Source organism: Patagioenas fasciata, chromosome 7, assembly GCF_037038585.1.
Source record: "Patagioenas fasciata isolate bPatFas1 chromosome 7, bPatFas1.hap1, whole genome shotgun sequence".
Classification (NCBI taxonomy): Eukaryota; Metazoa; Chordata; class Aves; order Columbiformes; family Columbidae; genus Patagioenas; species Patagioenas fasciata.
Window position 1 is genome coordinate 20,855,137 of NC_092526.1, and position 25,204 is coordinate 20,880,340.

A 25,204-nucleotide genomic window follows, 5' to 3' on the forward strand; every position below is an offset into this window, starting at 1 on the left:
GCGGCTGCCCTCTGCTGCTGGTGGCTCCCACAAAGCACAGCTGGGACCACACATCTGTCATTCACTGATATTTTTCCCCTTGCACTTCATTTACTATGTAACTTTACATTTACCTGAAGATGCACAGTTTGAATAATCTTCTCGTGGAGCTGCTTTTCAGTGCTAAACAGAAACTGGACTCGGCATACAAACTATTACTATTCCAGTCCATCTTTCTGCTCTGCTAGCCTCAAACTACCTGTTCTGATTAAAACCTTGAAGTTTTCAGCTCCAGCCATAATTTTAACTTCTTGAGCCAAGAGCACTTTTCAGCTAATTTAAGTCCCTGTAATACCACTGGGTAGCACAATCTCAAGGATGTCCTGCCTCACTGGTACTTCCCTTGCAGTTCTCCCCAGGAACTTCAAGAATATCACCAGTATAAAGCATAAGTGTGGGGGGACAAGAGTCAAAACAGATGGCATGCAATTATTCAGTGTTGTACTTCTAAAAGCTTTACAATGTCTAACCAGGAAAACATTTGCTTTTCACTTTCTTCAGAGTGTTACACCTGCCCCCCCCCCCCATTTTTTTTTTCTCTCCCTTCAATTTATTTACTTTTTTTAGAACTACGAAGGCTAAAGATTTAACTTCTCCATATGAAAACAAAAATTCTCAAATAGCTATTCCCTTAGTCTTTCAGTAAATGGCAACAGATGGCAACTTGCTTCTGAGACACCTTGCATGTACAGAATCCTCTTTGCAATTCATCTCCCTGCATGACCTTCCTGACTATCTTCCCCAAAAGGTACAAAATCACAAGTAACACACACCTCCCCATCCTTCCAAAACCCCTCATCACTTTTAGCAACGAAGACATGTAGAAAGGCTTCTTCTACCACCCTGAGCCAGAGAGCACACCTCTGGACACTACGGTGACCCAAGCAAGCCAGCTGTCACTACCTGCATTGACAGAATACTGATCTGGCCTATGGACTGGGAACAGATTTAATAACAACCAATTCCATTGGGTCACTTTCTACTTAGGACACCATTTCAAATCCAAGAGAGGCAATCTGGGTTTGGATTTCATGCAAGTAAAGTGTTTGAGGCTTCATTTCTCAGAAGGCAAGGAGGTAAAACAAACACGTTCCTTCACATTCTCAGCAAGGGACAGAAAACCAAATCATTTAAAAAATAGGACAATAAAATAAGATTATCTTTTGGTTAGTTACAAGACATAGCTTCCGATCAAAGAATCTAAAACCAGCATCATGCAAGTCTGGATTTCCTTTATCCTGTCTTGATTCTTTAACCAGGAGACCTTTAACAGCACCTGTAAGAATACACACCACTTGCACTTTACAGAAATGAAACTGTCCTCCAGTACTGAAAGTTTCAACAGCTCAGATAAATGCCAAATATTTAAAGTTACCAGTCTAAACAGACAAGTTCTCATTATACACCAACCTCACATTAGTCAAAAACACGGAAATTTCTGAACAAGTGAACAGGTCATGAACATACCATTAGCTAACGAGCAGATCAATGCTGTGACACAAGAGACAGTGACTCATCCACCACACAAATGAATTTTGAAGTTGAACCATGACAGCCCATGAACTGGAAAATACTATCTAGTACAGAAGAGGGTTACTTTTTAATGATTATGATGAATCATGTGTGAGCTTTTAAACCTTGCCATAACAAGTAATCAAGTTATTGTAGAGATGCTTTTGGCCATGTGAAGTACAAAAGACAGTCAACTGAGCCAATTATTCCATAGCTTGTCTTAAAACTCATCTATTCTGTATTAGATTGGCTCCATTTGAGAGGGCACAGAATCCAGCCTCACAAACTTCATGCTCTTATAGTGTAAAAGCACCTTATGAAAGAAAGGATCGACAAACTGTATTAAGTTCCTTTTCTCTTATGGCACAACTGCATTTAAGTATACCTGGCAGAAAAGCTGACAGCAATCTTTTCCCTTTATCTGAAATGTTAAAACAAAGCCGATGCAACTGCATGTGTTTGCCCCTTAAAACACTTTCCACTTCTGCTGCTCACTAACACAGGCATTGCGTTCTGATTATGTGATTTTTTTGTCAAATTTACATTTCACGTGATAAGTGGTTCCATTAAGTTTTACTTCCAAGAACTTATTGAAAATAAACAAAGAAACCAACATGGTCTGAAAGCCAATTTCTCCTCTGTTTATTTCTAGTAATATCCAACAATATAAAAACAGTTGCACTACTTTTTTTTTTACTTTTAATGGCATTCTGGGTAAACTGAACAATTAATCCTCTGTGATGGAGAGGCCTCCCCCACGCAAAGCCTTACCAAATACATTCTTATAGTTCAGCTGCTGTTTTCCAGAAATCATGTTTCAGTATAAAACATGTCCCTTCTCTTTGTACATCAGCATTAATGAAATAAGCATTTTTTAAAGTGTAAAGAATCACACATAATCTGAGCTCAAACATTGGTCTCTGCTTTTCAAAAGGTCTGGAGTCCAGCTGTATTAACACCCATCATCGTTGATGTGTGTCTATCAGATCAAACCCGCAACTGAAACAGGAAATGTTGCATATGGATGCCTTGCTGAGGTGCAATCATGCTGGCAGAGCTGTCCAAGAAATCTGGGATCTAAAGATAATTTTCCTCCTTAAATGCAGGGGATTGTTAATTTCTTCTATAAGGTAACATGATCATTTTCCTAAATTAACTGTACTGGAGAGCTAGAATTCCAGCCCACCAGTAAAGGTATTGCTACTGAAGTTTTAATAGAAACTGGTATCACACTAATAACCTCTTTATGTTGTCACAGGTTTTTCTCAGTAACTTACAACTCCGAGGTCTAACAGGCTTCTATTAACAGTGCAGACCAATATCACCTTCCCAGAAACAGAATTTGAGCCCAATGATTACTCAGATTATTTTTTTTTTTTACTAGCAGTACTTCAGACAGCAATAAAATGAAATGCAGATACATGTTTTTGCCTTTTCACTTTGTAAAAGCGGCGGTCATGCAGGAGATTTTCAGAATTAAAGAAACAGGATTATACAACCACAAAATTGACCCAGGGCCTTTGTACATACAGAGTACTTACAGTTATAATTAATTTTTTAGTGTGACAAGATTTCAAAACTGACAGTGGAATTCTGGAAGCTGTTTCAAATTTCCTCTATTCCAATATAGCAATTCTAATCCCAAATGAAACAACTTAGCATGAAGTTCAAAACTAAAACTGCTTCAACACGTGTTAACAAAAAGTGTATCTAAACTCCTGGTAAGTGGTTGTATAACAGGGGTGAGCACAGTCTGATCCAAGCAGGACAGGGAAGGCTGCTCTACCATCACACCCAGCAAGGCAGAGGCTACAATAATGCTCCCACACTCCCGTCAATGACCAAAGTGTGGCCTCGACGTCCCTGCTTACCATACCACACTGAGCTCAGACCATTCACCACAGCCTTCTCTCCAGGCCTTCCTGGCACCAGCAATGCTCTCATGAGTACTCAAAGTAACAAAACCCAGAATTGCCAGTAAGAAGTTGCATGGTGTAACACTCATTTCTGTGGATCAGTGCCAGTATTTGCTTAAAGAGGTTCTGCACAGGAAGAGGCAAGACATGTTCCTCCTGGACAAGTCAATTCCAGAAGTGTGTCAGTGTTGTCCTTAATTACTAGGAGAAGGTGAGGAAGAAGGGCCTAATTTCAAAATTAGCAGAACTGAAAGCAACCAAAGAAACACAGGGATGGGGAACACATGCGCAAAGATGTAGTTTACAACTCTGATGTTAAGTGCTATTTTAAACGCATAATGTAGGTCTTGTTTAATTATCAGACTGGGTTTTAAAACAGAAGACATCTTTACAATATAAAACGTTTTCCTCACACATACAAGACCATGTGTACCTGTTTCAGGATTTCACAAACAGATCTGAATTCATATTTAGTCAAAACAGTTGCCAAGTATAAGCTTTAAAGGCAGAAGCAAAACACGAGAGCACTATGTCAAGAGAAAAGAATTTAAAGTTTAAACTGAGACTAGAGTTTTGGACAACAAAGCAAAGTAATTATACCTGTGGTAAATTTAAGAAAAATTAAATTAATGCAAGGCAAATCTGAAATTTTTACTAGCATCGGTGCTACAGATCATTAGTTATAGGCGTTTCACACCAAGTGCTACAGAAGATAATTTGAGCGGCAATGACACCAGCTCCTTCCCACCTCTTGCCCTGGTGACACTCTTTTTTCCATTACTGGCATTACTTCTTCCAAGAGTGACCTCTTAGACATTTTATGTGTTAATGTTTGAGCAACCAAACTCTACTTACACAAGCTTTTTTAAATAAAATCCCACAGTTTTAATATTAAAATACATGTATATTTTATGGTATCTTAAAACAGCAGCTACATGCAAAGTTGTAACAAGTGAATTAAATTTTAAATCCCTGATGAATTTTAATATTGTGTCCTTTTAAAATATAAATAATTTAGCATTTTCACTAGCTAAATATTTTTTTCCATTTATGCTGTAATTAAAAGACCTATCAATGTTTCTCTAGCACTGCACAGCTTTGATTTTTTTTTTAAGAATCACACCTCTTCCAAACTAAAAAGAATTCTCCAAAAAGCCATTCAAAAAACTATTTCTGATGGCGTAAGGGAGGCTACCATGCACTTATTTTGCAGTTCTAGATGCTAAGTTATTTAAAGACATAGGTATACATACATGTATGTATAAGTTAACATGCAGTCTCTGAAGTTGACCTGAGGATACAGCTGGGAGACGAATCTCTCAAGGCACACGCTCTATCTGAAACCTACCTGGTACTATAACATGTCTAAATCACTCCTGTATAGCTCAAGATGTAAAAGAAGAAACAAACCACTACGATTTCCCCCACCCCCGTTAGATAATTTTTTATGTGGGCATTGCTGCCACCACATGGCCAAACAGCTGAACTACTCCCACCTTTCCTCCCCGCCTTGCAGCTCCTCACCTGCCCATAGCCCTTCTACAAGCCCTCTCATTCTTGCTTTTACTCCAGCCTGTTACAAAGGTCCATCATTTCCACTGATTTCTCAAATTACTTCTACTTAAAAGAAGAATAGAAGGAACTTAAAGCATTCAGGTCTTGCTGACAGTCTCTTCCAAACACAAGCAACCAGCTGAAGGAACATTTCAGTGTTGCAGGATTATGCCAAACAGATAATCACAAAAAGAACAGAAAACCTTACAAGTGCTGGTCCCAGGTAACTGAAGCCTAACTGATGTGCCAACAAAAGCTGAAACAGTTCCTGTCCTGTCCCTCCTCAAAATATCCTCCTAGAAAGCCTGGTTTTAGAAAGCTGGACTCAGCACACTACCCTGTCACCTGCAGAGGCTCAGCAGTCTCTGAGCAAGTTCCTCGTACCAAAGACACGTTAAGAGTTAAGTTACCACAGAAAGGGAGTTCTGTAATTTCCCACACACTAGTAGGAGTCTACATTCATATTCATTCCTGTTAGCTCTTATGAACAGTACCTTCCTTCACATTCAAATTTTAAAATTCTCATTAAGATTTTTTTTTCTTTTTTTGTAGTTCTGCTGCACATCACCTGGTAAGCTCATTTATACAAGCATCAAAGGCACCACAAAAACAGCAGTACATGCCATAGCTGTGGGTTTAACTACCTCGCCTGTGCGATAAGGCTCCACCGGTCTGAATAACTCAGCAGCACTCCTGGAGAGTTTGGACCTGACAGCCACACATTTGGGCATCACATTTGAAATAATCCATAGAACCAGGTAGTCCTCGATAAATACCATTTATAGCATATTCACCCTTCCTCTGGGTGAGCAATGAAGATTATGAATTCTGCAGTTTATGAACCTATACACTCACAGATCTTTTTTTATTTGTACAACCATTTCACCTGTTGCTTTGTAAAAGGGAGTGGGGAAAAAAATCGTATCATGTATCACAACAAGTACCATACATCATTTTGACAAGGCCAGAAAGGAAGCCAAAATGCTCCAAGGCTTCCTGAAAAAAGCTAGGCTGCAGAAACCATTCACTCAACAGTCACTGTCTTAAGTACTGCGTACCAGAATCAGCCAGCCAATTAATTTTTAAGGCAACTGAACAGTCCCTGCTTTGTTTTACATACTAGTCGAGAAAAAGATGTGAGTATACTCACCTTTTTTGCTCTTTGTGCTATATTAGGTGTCCTAGTGAGAAGCTTTTCAATCAGGTATTCTCTAGTCTGCAAAACCAACATTTGCTACGTTAAAAATCAAGACAAAGAAAGAAGAAATTTCATGTAGATTTTAAGGCAGAGCAAAATTTACTCGTAGGGTTAAACATTTTACCTTGGCTTTCTGGAAAAATTTGCATTTTAAAAGTTCTGCTGCTGTGGGCCTGAAAGATCAATAATAAATTAGAACAGAAAACAAAGCCCCCTCTCAGTGAATACAGTACAAGACGGTAGTTAAATGGTACGTCTGTAATACTTCAGAATTGAAAATTAAGTCTCCCTACGGCAAAAATACCAAAGCAAAAAAAATCAGTCTCCAAGTTGCCAGTTTTTTCCCTTTTTCTCTCAACACAAATGCATTTTACCCTTAAACCAAAGAAAGTCAGGTATCATGTTCTTTCTCAAGTGACTCTATGAATGCACCTGAACTTTGCTCCACAGCAATAAAAGAATAATTACATTCTCCAAACAGTAGCATCAATATCTGCTACCAGCATTCTTTTACTTCATTGATGTCAGCAGGTTTTCACAAGAAACTATATCAACACTATTAACGTGATGCATAAACCAAGAGACTCAGCGGGAGCATCTTCAAACCAATCAGTCAACTGAAAATCAAAGCAACAGTCAGGAGGTCAAAACCTAGAAATTTCACTTTTACTTGCAGTTTGGTTAAGTCTCTTTCTTCTCATCATCCTCAGATTTATATTTTTGATGTTTTCAACAGATAAGCACAGTCTTGCAGCTACCAGAGTGATTCCAACAGCAGGATTTGTCTTCCCTAGCTTCAGGGACCTAAAAAGCTACTTATCCAGCCAAAGCCAGCTCTAGTACTGAAGCAGACTCTGGAGAGAAAGTAAAGCATCTATTGGGATGACATAAAATCCTTCAGGCTCTTTTCATCCTTTCCATTAGGAGCCCATACCACTAATCAAGACTAATTTTGACATGGTTATGTTCAGGGAAGCAGAAATCTCCAAGACTGATAATTTCTAAATAAACAGAAGCAACATCTGTTATAGTTTTCCATTTAAATTAAAGCAAGAGATTGGATACAACATAGACTAGATAAGACAGTGGAAAGCATTAATTTGGAAAATTTCGGTCTCAAAAAAAAAAAAGACCAAACCAAAATCTGTACGAGTCTACTTCTCTCTGTACACATCTGAAGAGTAAGTGAAGAGGAGCAGTAACTAGTGTGTATGTATATATCAGTTCACTCCCGCTAGAAATAATGAAACAACTCTGACATCAACAAAAGGATCCAATTTAGACACAGACAGTAGCTCCACTGAGCACTTATTTTTCTTCCCCTCCAAAGCACCAAATTCTACAATAAAGGAGTTCTTAGTAATGGTACTATGGAGACCACCAGGCTTAGTCATAAATTACACGTAAACCTTGGATGAGCAAAAAGGAAGGGAAACACTTAAAAAACCAAAACCAAACAAAAAACAGTTTCTCTGTCACAGTTTTAATGCTCTATCTGAAATTTACTCTTAACTTGCAGATAAGTTTCAGAGATCCAGTACCATCAAATCTCACAACAGGGATATGCACAGTTAAAAGCTAGGTTCTTAGTAAAGTTTTATCCAAACTAGTGTTTTCCATTCCTCTATCATTAATTCTGCCAGACACTTCTGAACTGTTCTGGATATGCCTTCTGGGCCTGTTTTCCTTACAGGCCACGGCAGTGAATTGCAGCTGAGGACTGTAAGCAGCATCCTTGGCACTGGGGAGAGAGAGAAACACCCACACACAGATCCCAAAACCACAAACATCACATTCTGACACAACAACTGTGCAATGCCAGTCCTAGAATTTGCCAGAAAGAGCAGGCATTTGTCCCACAAGTGACACAATGACTATGGAGGTATCTCCATGCAAAATCAAACCCTTAGTGGGAAGAAACATAAGAAATAGCGATGACCCTACGATATAAGGACACTTGCTCCTTGATTAGAGCAACCGGTACACAGATCTAATCACTGATCTCACGTTTAAGTGTTCAAGGTAATCCTGAGTATGAAGATATTACACGTGTAATAAATTAGTGTAATTAGTTTAAACGCTAATGTGTTCAAATGTGTCAGGTATCTTGGCATTATGTATTCAGAGAAGGAAAACCATTTTAATTATTTACTTCCCATGTTTTCATACCAATTTAATCTTGCCCTGAATATTTCTGGACACAGGAAACTAAAAGAAGCTTGATTACCCAGAACACATTTCATTCTTATCTGTAAGCAGCAGTGCTAAGCTTAAAGCATCAGGACTTGCTACTAACACCATCAATTTTAAGGGTCTGGGATTGTGAAAACAGTACAAAAATTATCCTTCAATCAAAAAAAAAAAAGCATTTTAAGAATTTCAAGAAGATGTTGCAACGCAATCCTTTTTCTTAATTACATTTGTTCTCTAGTATTGCTGCTGTCACCTTTTTGGCTTCACTCCCGACAATAATTTCCTTTTAAGCTAGTATAACATCAGCGAAGTATACACCAGAGAAAACCCACACAGCATTCAAGCGGGACAATCTTTTTTTTCCCCAGAAATAGCAGCTCTGAAAGTCTTAAAAAAAGTGATACATTAAATACCCTCAGGAAATAATGTTAATCAGAATGTGCCTCCTCCAACTTTTCAGCAAAAGATACCTACAAAAATAGGTGTGTATAAAAATGAATAAAGGATAAATAAATAAATTGTTCTGGGAATTTGGGACCTCAGCAATGGTTTTGGAATAGATGCTTACTATTTTTATCATCTTGGCTATCCTGTTCACAAAACACACTAAGAAGGAACAAAACACACAGATACTATGACATGCAACTGCCTACATAAACATGAGGAGAACTCTAAACAAGTTTGGAGCTCCTAACATTACAGTAAAAAATAAATACCTCTTAATAAGTGATTTTCTCTGGAAACATCTAACTTAAAAGAAACACTGAGGTTATGTCACAAAATAGGAAAACATTAAATTAAATTAAAATTAAATAAATAATTTTAAGGCCAAAAGATTGATATGTTTGGTTACCAACAGTTGTGTCTCATCAATCTGAACAGTCTTGTTAGACTTACGTACAATACCAAGATTTCTGTCTTCCCTCAGATGACAAATTAAGATGTAAATCAAGGATTTCTGTTTCATCGGAGTTTAATTCATCAGTATATTTAAGTATAAATAAATTACATTAACGACCCAGAAGAAAAAAACTTAAGTGACAATTAAGAGGCTATTTCTTCTCCCCAGATGAAGAGGACTGAAGGCTGCTATTTATAAAATGTGAATCATACACTTAAAGATGATGTTTAAACACTGGAACTTTAAATTGTCTGTGCATTTAAAAAAATAATTCCACTGTAAATGGCAATAATGACCTACCTTTTGGAAGGATCTTTTTGAAGGCATAATGAAATCAGTTTTCTAAAGGATTTGCCATACTTTTTCATCATCTCCTTATCCTCTACGCCTGTCTCTAAAGTAGGAGGGTCATTTTGAAGTGTCAGCATTAACACCTACAGTAAAGCCAAAAAAGAGATACTGTAAACAAAATCAATTCAAAACACTTTTAATTTCTATTAAAAGAAAATAAATATTCCACAGAACACATATATTTAGATATCTTGAGTTGCTATTGACAATGAAGGACTGCTAACCATCTAGCAGCATCAATAATACAGCTAACAGCATTAAGTAACACAAAGTGACTGTTACTTTCATAGGAGGGTATTTGTGATAAGGTGCTGCTCCTGTTGCTAACTCAATGGCTGTTATCCCAAAACTCCACATGTCAGCCTTGAAGTCATAACCTCGCACCTGGAATAGAACCAGAAAGGAAAAAAAAGGTGATGATGTCTCAAGTTCCAAAAACTAAAGACTGACAAAAAAAAAAAAAAAAAAAATATATATATATATACACATATTAACATCAGGAATACCTGCTCCATTACTTCAGGGGCCATCCAACATGGAGTACCAACAAAAGTTTTCCTTACTTTGTTACGAGTAACATCACCTCCTGTTGCTAAAAATGCGCTAACGCCAAAATCTGCGAAAGGGGAAAAAGTCAAAATCTGTTAAACTACCTATAACAAAGCAAAAGTTTTACACTTTAGAAATGAAGTAAATTCATAAAGGTCTACTTATAGAAACTCTCCATTGCAGAGCTTATCTTTGTTTTGTGACACGCTGTCTTGAAACGCAACGGAATACACAGGGATAGTTTTATCTGAGAGCCCTTCACTAAGACACCCTCAAGTTCAACCTCCTAGTATGCGTCTTCCTGAATAACATTACAAAGGACTCCTGCATGTCTGTCATGTAAGATATTCTTGTGTGCACTTTGAGCCAAGGTTTGAAAGGTTTCCATCTGATGCTGTTCAAAGATAAGGAGCTACTGCTGTCTAGCTACTAAATTTGACTGCGATTTGAGCAAGAGGGAATACCATTCATAATTTAAATACTTACAGAGATTCGACAAATCAAACATAATCAGCAAAGTGATGAGCAATATACATTTCATGGTAGAAAATGACATTAATAGTTTTTTCCAGATTCCAAAATAGCAAAAAAACCCTTAGTGTTCTGTGAATCTATTGCCATATCAGTGACAGCTGTATGGGAGAGGTAGGGCTTAAATGGAAGAAAGGAGAGCAGATTATCAATGTATGAAGAAATACTATTATTTTAAATGGAGCTACATTAAGAGTATTTTAGACTATCCTATTCACAACCCAGTTACGTTGAAATCAAGCAGTTTACTACAGACCTACTTCAATTTTTATTTTCCTATTGTTCCCTGATTTTAAGGTAAAAAAAAAAAAAAAAAAAATCAGTAACTAAAGAAAACTTAGTTCTATCATTACTTTCCGCTAAACAATCATTAAGCATCAGACTCAAATGCTGGACCTCTTCTACATCACTAAAACACACAGAAATACATTAGACAAGTACAAGGCAGGCTTCAAACAGTATTCTTTAATTTTCCCTGCAGCTTGCCTGATGAATATATATTTTTTTTATTATTTTTTTTAATCTGTAAGTTATAGAACAGACAGGTTTTGTTTCTATTTCTGAAAAGCATGAACAGCTTCTGAAACACCCGCTTCTAAGTTTTACTGCCCTAAAAATGCTGGTATTAAGTGTCAGTTTTCTGAAGAGGAACTATTGCATATAAGGAAAAGCTGAATGGGTAGAAATAAAAACTGAATAAATAAAAGCATAAATAAAGGAGAGATACGGAAAAAAAATGTCCTTTCGGTACCAAAGATAAATAATTTGTATTGGATAATTCCTTACAGGTCCTTTCAGGAACTGAGATACACAGGTAAAATCCTGACTTAACCTTTGCTCCCTTACTGCTGTTTTTCCCTATTACCATTAATTTCAAAAAGGACAACACACAGCAAATATAAATGGGTGAGGGAAGAAAATGGATAAAAATCCAAAACACACAACCCAAAAACTAAGTAAAACGTCTTATTGCACAAGCTTCAAAATGAAGTATTGCAGCACCTCACTGAGAAAGATGTGATGAGTATTCAATTAAGTCAAGCAAACATTTCACTATAAAATTAGTCAAACACCGTTGTATGTTTATAGACAGAAAGAATGCTTTGATAGCTGCTCAATAAAAACAAGACTTTCGTTTCCAATATCAGGTGTAGCTTCCACAAACAGGTTATTTAAGACAAGACATGACTTACTGTGACAATCTGCCTCTCACATAGGAGATAACGTATTTACATAAAGAGGAAAGAGAAATGTATCGTAAGGGAAGAGTTGAACAATTCAAAAGTGTTAGGCACTTGAAGTTACAGTTAATATGAAAGAAAAAAATAATTTAATGAAGAGCCCTGATTTTACTGTACTAGTAAAGCATTCTGAAATCAAAGGAAACAGAGCTGCCCAAATAAACATAGCCTGCAAATCATCTGTCCTCTAACATCTTTTTCACCTCAGTCAGGGCTGGGCACTTGGCCTCAGCCAAAACCAAGCTCTAGGGTGAGGATCAGGCTTGGGAGAATGACAAAACCACTGCTTCTATGGCAGTGGAGCTGCAAAGCAGCTGCAACAGGAAGACACGGATTGCAAAGATGTTTCTTCTTAACTTTCTCACCTTGACAGTGGCTGTAGACTTTAACCTAAGGCTCAGTCAAGGCCACATGCAGGGTTACGCTTAAGACTGGGAGAGAAATAAAAGCATCAAGCCTGTGAGAATGGGGCTGGCCAAAGAAAGCTTGGGCTGCCAAACAATTCCCCTGGTAAAACTTTCTCCTCCATCTAGCTTGATTAACTGAGACACAGGCTCTGCCTGTTTTTAACCAGATCTTTTCAAACATTTCTGTGGGTATGGATTACCACAGGAGTGAACATACTGAGAACCACTGGTGCAATGGGTAAGTTCACACAGCCACCTGTGCACAAATATGAAGACCGGGATCTTCTGACTTGACTCCTCCAAATGTGTTCTTTTTCTTACAAGCTTTATTGAAACTGCCATTTCTTGTATAGAATAAATGCATCATACAACCCACGCCATCTACATTTCCACCAATCTCTACAATTGCTCTTTGCTATATGCTCCTTACCTCATCTCATGTATTTGTTCCTTTACCGGTTTGACATTTTGACCTCACCAGGCAGCTCAGGCTTAGAAGGCTGAAACCCTGACTACACACCAATCATCTTGTTTGCCCAAAGCACCAGATGTTACAATCCCAAGAGTTTTAAGTAGAATGTCAGAGCTGCAGAACTGCAGTGACTATTTACATTATTTCTAAATAAGTCAAAAGTTTCTTGCTCTGTACGGAGAAATTTTGTACTTTAAAAATAAGTCTCCCCACTTTAAATAAAAATATGTATATTTTGCTCTTTCCCACCAAAGACTGAGCAGGTTCTCTTTGCAGAACCTCCAAGGTCCATAATCAGAGGTCTCTGCAGAGCTACCCAAATTCTTTGAAGAATCTATGCTCTTCTACAACTCCACAGAAGTCTTTCATCAAATAAACCCTGGGCTGAGCTTCATTTGTGAGTCATAGCTCCTCAGAACCCAGAAATGCTAACAGACAACTGTGTCTTCTAATATTACACTTCATATATATATTAGTAGTGTGTACTATGGGTACATGTTTTCATTATGTAAGCTTGAGGTGCAGAAAAATGAGCAGTTCAAAGAATCTAAGTTCTTCTAGCAAATAAAAGGAAGCAAAATTCTCAGATGTCTGTTCTCGAAAGATGAAAGGAGATCTTACTTTGTCAAGACAAAAAGATGTAAAAAGGATTAACTTCAGCCTCTTCGACATTTAAAACTGGCTTTCAGTTAATGTGCAATGTTCAGCTGTCCCAAAGAGAACAGCCTCACACCAACAAACAAGACTGACACCACTGCACTTTTCTCCTGAAGATCGGAAATAACCTGGTATTGAAATAACGCATCACAGAAAGGCACATTCCACCTATCTATCCAGTCACTCAACTTCCTCAGTCCAACATGCAGTGAATGTCTTAGCAGCACAATTAAAGCCTAACTCATTAAGATGCTTACAGCAAAAAGGAGGAAAACGTCAAGAAACCAAGCTCTGGAGTTGAACTAGAAAGGGATAAATGAAGTTGTTTGAATGTTATCTGATTACTGGGAGAGTAGATTTGATTATGTGTGAAAGTAACATTCTAAAGTCAACAGCTTTATTTCAGATGGCTCCTGAGATTTTATCTTTCAACTTTTTAGTTATTATTTTTAATTAAGTTTGTTGCCTGGACATCTACTCCTTCACAATAGAAGATCTAAAATATACTTGAATAACACAGACTTCAAATCTTAACAGTTGCCAAAAGTGCTATACGAAGTGAAGTGACCTGTCAGGTACAATAAAGTGAATAAATAAACATCAAGTATCTTATTAAAATCTGAGTCTGTAAAATTGACTACCTACTTAAGTCTCAAACTCAAACAAGAAGATTTAAAATTGCCCCAATTAGTAAATGACTCACCTGCCAGACAATATTTTCCCATCCAGTTTCATAAACTTCAGATACTGGCATATTAGATCCCTCAAAATATGTTTACATGGTACTTTGACAGCATTTTTTATGTACGAAAGAATTTTTGACCATAGCCATTTTTATTACTGAGGGCTACTAAACACAAAACTTTCATCACTAGCTCATGAGCTATAAACTGTGAAAGGCCTGGGAGCGTGCTGGGAGAGGGGGCAGGTATCACCACCTGCTCATGCTATTTTCCAGATACTTGATACTACCCTTAGAGATGGGATATGAGGTTTGCTAAGTACTTAAGACCTTATGAAGACCAAATAATTTGATTCTCACATACTACCAAGAAGCATATAGAGGCTAAGCTCCATCCAACCAATACTATAGCAAGACAAATGGCAGAAATGCCAAAAATAATTCTCAGTCAGATATATTTCATGCATCTCAGTGACTTGCTAAGCTATAGCCAAGGTCCTCATGAAGGGCAGTACATACAGATTTCTGAATCACTAAGAACTATTACAATTACTTGCAGAAATAAATGAAATAAACTTGAACAACAATATGAGTTGCTACCATTTGCAAGCTGTTTAAGGTGATTCAAAAGGAAATTTTAGAAGGACACAAAAAATTTCCTGATACATTTGACAGAACACAGAAAAATATTGAGTAATTTCTAAATCATGTATCATTAGCCAAAATTCCTGAAATCTGAAACTAGATAACTTGCAGCTACAGCACTCCAAAAGGAATTGTTAAAAGCCAACAGAAAAACTTGTATCTGTTGTCCCTAATCCAGCTGCAATTACCTTTTTCTTTTATTTAGTCATTACATTACCACTGCCATTACCTGCTATTTGCACAGAGCCATCTTCACCAAGAAGAATGTTGCCAGCCTTCAAATCTCTAGAATGTACAAAAAGAGCTTAGTAAGACAGTACATACGTGCACCTTTTATGTAAATACATAGATCAATAAATATTACATAGTTATTAGCTTCACAAGACAGCATTTTAAAAATTAAAAAACAGATACAGGAACTGAAGTATAAAATGTTAACTGATTTACAATAGAATAGAGTGAAGAACTCTAACTCTTAAAAACTCAATCTCTTTTGTATAAAACAAGAACAGAAATACTTAGGTCCAAAGGCTCTCTTACCGCTTTTATAAATAAAATCTCACAAACTGGGAGCTTTCAGAGCCTTAGAGTAAGAAGTAATGCTTTCTCACATCCTCTGTAACACTAATGGAAAAGAAAAGTTGAAAATCTCCTCTTTGATCTCTTCACAGAAGACACTCATCTTCAAGAAAGGTAAATACGAATACGCAGTAGTTTTCTACCCAATGAAGCTATTACAGCTCAGGGAATAGCAAGCATATTTTGCTACAGGGTACCATAATGAAAAGTTACATGACACTGAATCTGTCAAAAATTCAGCATGTGTTTAACAGCCAACTATACCTATTTAACATATTTTCACACAGCATGTTAAGAAGAAACTTTTCTGGCTGTTTTTATTTTATAGAAATGTGTATCCCATTCTTAATGCACAGGATAAATCGTTAATACAAAATATATCATGAACATTACGAATTTGGGCAAATCAATCTCCAAAATGTACTGAAAATACTTAACACATTGCTACTGAAAGGTAATATAACTTGTTTCCTTATACAGAAACAAGAACACATCAAAACACACAACAAAATCCCTGAATAATTCTGGAAACAGCTCCAACTGGCCAATACCACCTGAATACAGTGTCCCCCAAACTACCACAGCTTTTACATACAACAGACATGGGAAAAGGAACACACACTGTATTGTCTTGAACAAGACTTCTGAGGTACTGCACAGTTTACAAATTAAATGTTATAATAAAGAAGAAATCTCAGATGTAACAAATAGATCTCTCTCTTTTTATCTTTTTAAGGTTCTTTAAGAGTAGACAAGTGGAATGCCCAAATCTGACCTCAAAGGGTCCCATTATCCTTAAAAGCTAATGGATGTTCCTTCCGCAACAATACCAGCTGAACATTAGACTACAAATTAAGGTTTGAGGGAGATGTCTGGCATTCCAGACCAGTAGTCAAGATAATTGTTCTTTATCTAAATTTTCTCTTTGCAAAAGGAAGAAATAGTTCTTGATTTACATGAGAGGCAGTTCATTTATGAGACATAAGAAGTACACATAAAGAACAATTACTGTGCTACATCTGCAATACCTTGATTCTCAGGGTTCTCTTTGCAGTACATCTGCTTTTCGTTTAAAAGACTCCCTTATAAAAGGCTAATGCTTGGGACAGACAGAAAGCCTGTTGTAGGCACTCTCCTGAAGACGTAAATTCACCTCAGTGAAAGTGATTGGGAAGGGCAGAGTACAGCACTTCCAACATCCCAACAGTGGAAGCAACCTGTGGGTTGGCTATAGCAGGTACGTATAGACCATCTTGAGGCACCTGCACAATTTACACTAGGGAAGTGAGTGGAAAGAGAATATATAGAAGAGAACAATCACTAAATGCATATACACCAAGATGCAGTTCCATAGTTCCAATCCCAGCTTGATGTGTGATGATAAAGAAAGGTCTATAGAGTTCTAATAGACATTACTGACTGCCAGGAAAAAAATAAATTTCATATCCACACAGCAGTACCTGAATGCCCAAGATTACAGGTTTGCTGTGCAACACAATAACCAAGTCACAGATCACATCACATAAATTAGATTCACATTAAATATTTGGAGTATCAAGAGGCACAGGAGTACAGACCACAGTTCTGGCATATTTAGTGCAGCACAGGCCTATCCTAACCGTAAGAGAGACAGAGAGGATAAAGACCTGGTAAGTACTAAGTATTAGTGACAAACTGCAGTCAAGATTACAGCACCCCCCCGACTGTTTCATTTGATAATTACTGATCGCATTTACAGTCTGTGAAAGAGGCAATACAATTTGCTTAGCCAAGCAACTGCAGCTGACCAGTATTAATAAACCATACCTGCAACTTTAAAATTGCTTTTCACTGTGTATACTCTCCTACCTGTGAATTTGCCCATTCCTGTGTAGATAGTCTAAGCCCTCCAAAACTTCTTTAAGAATTGTTGCTATTATGGGTTCTTCAAGGACACCATTTTTGTGCTCCCCTCTGTTGACAATATACTTTATTATATCAAGCATTGAACCTGTATTGTAGATCCAGGGGGAAAAAAACCCACATATACAACATTATCAGATTATTGAGAAAGTTATATTTATTCATTCTTTCCACACTACTGCAATTTAAATCCTTGCATGTATGTGTAAAGACTTCACGTAACTAGCTCAGAATACAGCATACCGCTACTTTGTTCAAACAAGAAACAAAGCACAGTTTTTTGTGAAGAATACTGTAACAGACAATGACCCATTAGAAAGATCTGCTAATATCTTGCTAAGATACCATTTATTAAAAGTTCAGGAGTATCCCACATTTAAACAGACAGCAAATGTTTTGGTTTATTATCCAGCTTAATTACGGTCCATGTGTTCAGCACGTAAACATGCAGCTGCAAGACTGGAGGGGATATACTCTGCAAAGAAATGGTGACAACATTCCTAGTGACACCCAGTTTGAAATTTATATTAATTGCAGTTCAATGTCAAGGAATCTAATAGCAACATTTATTTTCAACAGTTCACAGTAAATTCCTCCCATGAATCACTGGTTTATCTCAGGGTCCATGCTTCCTTTAGATTAAATTCAACAATTCACCTAAATGTGAAATAACAAATGGTATTTTATTACCACTTCCTATCCTTATTTTCAAGCATGATGGGGCACTAGTCTGCTGCCATCAAGACATTTTGAAGAACATCACATAGCAACCAGGACCACCACATCATATTTTGGAGTCTTACTTTTCTAAACTACAAGTACATTCACATAAGTACATACAGAACCAAATAAGATTTTTACACCATTAACCATCATCATAAAAATTGTAACGAGTGTTTGGTTAGATAAAGCAATAAAAAGAACGCAACATGTATAATGCATACACAAGGAAGAATCTTCCTTGAATAAGGAATGAGAAACACTTCTTATGAAATCAGAAATATACACACTTTTACAAAAATAGAGTGGATTCTGGAGAAACTCAAAAAAGGCCACACTGGCAGAAGTGACTTAATTCTCATCAGTTTTCTCTACACAGACTTAATATAGAATTTTAATATATTGATTCAGAATAAAGAATTACAGTAGTTAGATCAACAGGCTTTATCTCAGTAATTCTTAGCCTGTACTATCGACACGTTAATACATATACAAATTTCTTAAGCTTGCACATTCCTGGTATAACACACCTATGTCTCAAGGTTCATCCTATATGGTCTCTCCCCTCTCCTTACTTGGTTTAGGTCAATTAATTCAAAGAAGGTACATTAGAAAAAAGATCATACAATATCTTTGCAGCTAAACAAGTAAAACCAGTAACTTACCACCACTTAACAGTTTCATCACCAGCCAAAGTTCATCCTTCACCACAAAAGATGTGTAATACGTTACCACGTTGGGGTGATTGCATTGACTCATTGCTTGAATTTCTTTCTGTAAGAAATACAAAGACCAACATAACACAGCCAGATATCAGTTCTACTTGTACAGAGAGAATGTTAATTTCCAAAGTGAAATACTACAACAGAACTGAAGTATGCACAGAATATGCACCAAGGCACCAAATCATTTCAGTTTACCTATCGATCTGCATGCAAGACAAAATATCATTGCAAAGAAAATGAGGGAGGCTTGGCCAGGAGATATAGACATAACTACATCAATTTTCTTCTAAGAACAGCAAAGAAATTTTTGCTGAAGTCCCAAATTCAGAGTGAGCAATGAAGAATGAGCAGTCTCCAAGAGCTGAAGGTGTGGATACAGTCTTGACAACAAAACACAAGGAAAGATCAAAACCTACTGCATTTCCTGTTCAAAAAGGGTATGAAAAGAGTCAAATGGGAGCAGGTGGGAAAGGCAGAAGGAAACTGTTAGACAAAGGACACAGCACCACTGGCTCAGCTACTGTGGGATAGACAGGTGGACACCAAAGCCATACAATCAAACAGAAGTGCAAGAGGAAAAAGCAACATTACAGACCAAAAGTCAGAGGAAACAATTGACTAGAAAAGCACACAGTCACCAACAGATGCACAACGTGGCACTACCAAGTAACACCATCTATGACACGCCACAGCTGTACGCATTAAGAATGACTGCCTTGTATCTGCTATTTCAAGCAGAGTCCTTTTTCTATTCATTCTTTCTGTAACACCTTTCTGGCAGCTCTCATTATCCTGCCAGTGCTTTACTTAGCAGTGTTTAGGCCTTCTTTGCATCAGAGGGTTTGGCCTCACACCAATTTAAGCTCCCACAACCCTCCTTCTCCCTCTCCACCTCGGGCCACACAGCCCTGATCCATCCCTGGTGCTAGTGGAGATGCTGCTGGAGGGTGAGTCAGTCAGGGAGCCAATCTAGCTAAAAAAAAAAAAAAAAAAAAAAAAAAAATCACACTCTTCCACCTCCCCTCCCTCCCTGAAAAGCAACTGTTTTCAGGGCGACCCATATTACCCACTTACTCACCAGCACTGGCTCAGGGCAGGCACTATGGCAGTCTCATTAAAATTCATTAAAGCTGTCACAGATGTCCTTTTCAACTTGCAACCTCAATTCAGCAGGTGCTTGAAAGAGGGCGTTTTTTTTTCCTTGTTATTTGCAATGCACTCAAGATCATGGCAACTTTCTAATTAAAAAGTTAATTTTGTGTATTAAAGACAGTGATTTAATCTCATTATGCCTGTTGGTGACTATTAAGTCAGGCAGTAGCTTGACATACACTTTAGCTAGTCCTGTTGTCAGACGTCCTCCTCCTCAGACAACTTCTGAGTCCTGAACCACAGGATGAATGCCTAGAAAGTCATGCCATGAGCCTGAATAACTGAGCAATTTGCAAAATAGCTTTTTTTTTGCCCCCTCCCCAGGAGACAGTACATGGAAAAAAGAAACATATTTGAGGAACATTTTGCTTTCCCAGAAGACATGTCAGTTTAAACACAGGTCAAATGACTGCCTCACATTCTTAGTTCAGTTATCCATACTAAACCTTAATCATAACTCTCCCACTCTTTATTATTATTTCATTTCTTACATTTGTACAGTCCTAAAATGACATTTGGACTTTGAAGGCAACCATGAGGCTGATGTCGCCCCCTAGTAAAAATGAGTTTGACACCCCGTCTTACATTGTTTGGTTGTTTTCCTGTGCTGGTAATTTATCAAGGGCTCAAGAAGTCTACCTGCCACTACTGGGAGAAAATATACCTCAGCCTTTTCACTCACACATTAATAGTGCAGCAATGTAACTAATACTAATTGATTGTGCTAAGCTTTGCGACTTTCAACTGAAAAGTGCTATGAATATTTTGTCTGCCTGCATCAACTCCTGGGCAAAAATTGAGCTACACAGTAACCATGGCCAATGGCACTTTGTGTCTCAGCTTCCGCGACTTTTTCCAAAGAGAGTCTTTGCAAAACAAAAATAAACAATCAGGAAGCACCCCACAAAAGATAAGGGATTAAATCTTAGTCAGGAAAGTGCTAATTTCAGACGTGCAGCTCTGGAGAGCCCCTATCGCACACAGAATGGTGAGCCTCCAGAAACTTCAGTTATCTGGTTGAAGTGCATGGTATGCACAGATGAGCGAGAAAAGCATTTGCTTAAAATACATTGTCAGAGGAAAAGCTTGCAGCAGGATGTCCCAGAGTCTCCTTCACATTCACATTACCTTAGACATTCAACACCACCAAAGCCATTACAGGACTTTAAAGTCTCTCTCTCACCCCTCTGCTTCTCCCTCCCTTGTGCTAGCACAAGAGTGTGTGCACCACATCAGCAAATACCTCCAGGTTAAAAGCTAACTTCTTTTCAGCCAGGTTATTCCTGATCCAGTTTCACTGAGCAGCTGCACAAAAACATGTGTCAGCCTAAGGGCAGATGGGTGACACAGTTAATAAGCAACTGCAAGACAGCTCCGCTCGGAGCTCGGCTGCAGCACCAGCAGGGCTGGGTCCAGCTCCCAGCGACTAGGTGGGTGCCACCACTCTGCGGGTGCTTCCCCAGGACACCAGGGCACAGCTCTTCGAGGGGCTGGGCATAACACACGGTGGGCTCCTCCAGAGAGCCTGCCTCCCAGGGCTGCCAGAGCAGGAATGCAAACAGTTCAGAAAATCTATTGAATCAAATAAGTCATCCTATAGAATATTATTTGTAGTGTTGATTATTTCTTCTGTTTTAAAAAACTGGAGGTAAGCGGATGGCGGAAGATACCCAGACAGGACAATACTAAGGGAACTTTTTCCTTGGCTTGTGGGGTTAAGTTACATTTAGCTTACAATAGTGAGAACACAGGACATCACAGGAAACAGAGTATTGAATTTCAGGAGTTTGGCAGTTTGTGTAACCTTAGTATTACGTAAACTCCCTCCCCCGCTGCCTTTCTGTTTTAATTGATACTGGCCCAAGCCCTAAGTCTGCTCACACGGGCACCAAGCTTGCTGCAGTTTCCACTTCTCTGAAGGCCACACAGCGGAGAATTTGTGAAGGGTGTCTTTGCACAGCATCCACAAGCAGCAGGACTTCACAAAACAGCACGTTCAGAGGGTAGATAGAGTTTTAGAATGCCCATGTGCCAACAGAAACTGTTTGATCAGAAAAAATAAGTGATGAAAAAACTGAGCAGGCTCAAAAATGCTGCTAAAAACCCAAAACACAACAGCATTCTAATTATTATTAACTGAAACAAAAATGTTAGTACACTTGTAACAAGAGTTTTTAAGGTCAATGATGCTCTTTTCCGTAATAGCATCTCTATTTTAAATCTGTTAGAACTGAGTCAGAATAAGTATGCATATGCATGCACATGTGTGTATATGCACATAAAAGGAATCATAAATGGCCCTTTTTTTCTTTCTTCCACTCCTAACCAGGAACTCTGAAAGCCAGAATTTATGTTCAGATCAAAACAGATCAACAAATAAAAGAAACACAAAATCAGAACACAGAAAAGCATAAGTTGACTTACGTTAAAAAATAAAAAAGATGGTATGGACAGTTATCTTTGTACCAAAACAAAGCAACATGGGACAAAAACTTCAAGACCTATTGTCTCATTTTGCAGACAGTAGAGACATGTCAGCAGTAAAGATAATCAAGCACTTGCTAAGGTAACTTTGTACAAACTGGCAACTAACTTCCGTCATTTCTCTAGACCACCTGGATATCTCCCGCAGATCTTTGGCAGTTTCGTCTGGTTTTATTTTTTGTAACTTTAAAATCCTTAATTCCATTACTAGTTCAAATTCTAATCAAAAAAGATCAAATTTTGGGCATTTTATATTACAATGACTAGTATTTCTGGGTTTATAGAAATGTTCTTTATGGGCTGTAGATGTTAATACACCACACACAGCATCTCGCCTTGGGCTGTTCTCTTTCTAAACACAATTCAGAATTTTTCTTTAGAATTTAACTGACAGAAGCCTCACTACCTCAGAGGTACCTTTTACTACCACAATCCTCTTTTAAAAAACACAACCATGTTCCATACAAACTGTTACATAAACTGAAGGTGAATGCCATCAATCACCATAGGAAGAGCATTTTGGGTCCTCCACTGTAAACAAGCCATTTTATCTGAAGAAACTGGATGGACCATACCCTCTGTATCAAATTCAAGATATCTTTTGCACTGGCAATTCCCTGCTGAGGAGATCATTTCCTTCAGAGGCAGGAATTTCTGCATTAGAAAAAGCCCACAGTCTCTAGGCAGTAGTATAACCTGTGGAACAGAAGAGAGTGTTCTCACTTTTAGAATGGTTTTGTGTCCTTCAACTCTTGTTACACTGCCTGCATATAAATACGCATTAGTCTTACAAGCACCCGATCTAGAAATATTAGAAAGCAACAGGTTTCATTTTTTAACAGTTCTTTGCAACTCTGTCTGGATTGCCATAACCAGTGCAGAGTGAAAACTCTTGCAGTCCCTTTTACAAAGGGCCTCTTACAGGTCCCTTCCTCCTCTGATCAGTGACCCAAACAAACAGCATTCCTCAAATGGCTTGTTATGGCTTATCAGATAAATGCATGTTATTAGCTTTAACAAGAGTTTCCTTGTGTAGATGGCAGTGTAACCATTCCTACTTTTTCCCTCAGAAGTTATCATTACAAAATGATCCAGCAACTAGTTTTTGCCATGTTTTGGTGCTTTAGAGATTCTGAGAAGACCTACTAAATTTCACCTTTGCATTTTAAACAGCGTTTAACCAAAGAAAAATGTATATTTCCTCTGTATTAAGAGACAACCAGACAGTAATCTCTTGAAAATCAAGTCTTCAGAAAGCAAGGGGTAAGGTTCTTCCCACAGCTGGTTATCCCAAGATTCAAATTTGTACTTCCTGGTTTTGTGGCTTTAGAAAATATACATTAGTAAAATATATATTTTAGGGAAAGGGTATATTTCTTCCAGGAATATTTTAAAATCCTTTTTCTTACTATCCTGCATAAAATTCTACCCTCGTTCTTATAACCAAGCAAAAACCAAAACCAAAACAGAAGATAGTCCCTATGTAGTATGTTCCCCTCCGATTTACTTACAAGTAGTTCATCCATACTGGTTTGGCATTTTTCTAAGTTGATCCTCTTTATTGCTACACGTTCTTGCCTGGGTTTGCATAGTGCTGCCTGGACAACTGCTGTAGCACCACTACCTGAAAAAGGACAGAAAAAACCCACTCTTAATATAACAGGAGTTTAAACCAGTAACCAACATAAGAACCCCATACTGACAAAGAACTTAATATCTGCTGTTTATCCTTTTTCAGTGCATACCTTTCCACTAGCAAGACTGCTTGCATGCTTCTCAAACGGAGAAGAAAAACCTCGAAGTTTCTGTTCCATACTCCACAAAAAGTTCTCAAGCTGACAAATTAAAATTTATCAAGTAACGCCCACAACCTCAATGCATTTCATATACTTTGGGAACCATTCTATTTTTGTCTTTGGATACATCTCTTTTAATCAATAAGATGACTTGCACAGTTAACACATTTAAAACATTGGGGAGAAGGGGGACAGGGAGAGCTGTGCTTTATCAAGTGTTATTTCTTTCTGTTCTTTCAGGTGAGTCCCTGTTTAACCATGTGGTGGTTTTTTTTCCCCCACTACGCAATGAATAGAAAAATATCAGTAAAATTGCACATGCCAAATCTTCTGCAGTTGCATCTGTGTTTCTGCTCATTCATCATGATTAGCATAACATCCTACAAAAAGCATGCTGATTCTTGTGAAGAGCACGGGAGGCAAGAGTATCACACCAACAGTAAGAAGATGCATGTTGCTGAATGGCCCAGCAGAGAAAGTCAGTCATGCTTATTTGACAGGCAAATTACATACAGTCACAGAGCTATACTGATAACAAAACTTGGTACAATTGAACAAATAATTTTCTTTAGTATACTTTATTTGCAAACAGATGTAGAAGATCTTGTTGCTTCTTTTATCAAGCACCCACTAGCTTGTCCCAGTCAGTTTTGCATCACTGAATTAATGAAATGATTGCAAGTAATATTCAGAAAGAGTTTTGCCCAGGTTGCACATCTTGCTACTACATTTAATATAGAAATGTGTGCTTCCTCAAAGTAATTACATCATGCTCATTCATGCAGAAATCTAAAATCCCCCAGTGAGTAGATTCTACTTGTAATTCTAAATATTTTAATATAAATTACGGATTTCTGGTAAGCTATGAATTGAGCAACATGTTATACTAGCCTGCTCATACCCTATGTTGTGTTTATGCTCAGTAATTGGCATGTCCTAGATGAATACAAATTGTGAACAAAATGCCTTTTGTTGTCAAGCTCTACAAACATGGATTC

General features: G+C 37.8%; 1 protein-coding gene across 2 annotated transcripts in view; it reads right to left on the reverse strand.

The window, feature by feature from the left end:
- The window catches only part of STK39 (serine/threonine kinase 39), a 105,408-nt gene that overhangs the window by 58,006 nt on the left and 22,198 nt on the right, over positions 1-25,204 (reverse strand). Inside the window, exons 2-10 of one of the 2 annotated variants that reach the window (XM_065841411.2) lie at positions 23,922-24,034; positions 18,715-18,823; positions 17,276-17,417; positions 15,078-15,133; positions 10,171-10,280; positions 9,947-10,048; positions 9,614-9,747; positions 6,344-6,392; positions 6,172-6,237 (exon numbers count right to left, since the gene is read on the reverse strand). In XM_065841411.2, coding sequence (XP_065697483.1) covers positions 6,172-6,237; positions 6,344-6,392; positions 9,614-9,747; positions 9,947-10,048; positions 10,171-10,280; positions 15,078-15,133; positions 17,276-17,417; positions 18,715-18,823; positions 23,922-24,034 — 881 coding nt within the window. Of the gene's footprint in view, positions 1-6,171; positions 6,238-6,343; positions 6,393-9,613; positions 9,748-9,946; positions 10,049-10,170; positions 10,281-15,077; positions 15,134-17,275; positions 17,418-18,714; positions 18,824-22,985; positions 23,053-23,921; positions 24,035-25,204 lie in introns of those variants that run through there. The other variant, XM_071811022.1, reaches the window with a different exon arrangement.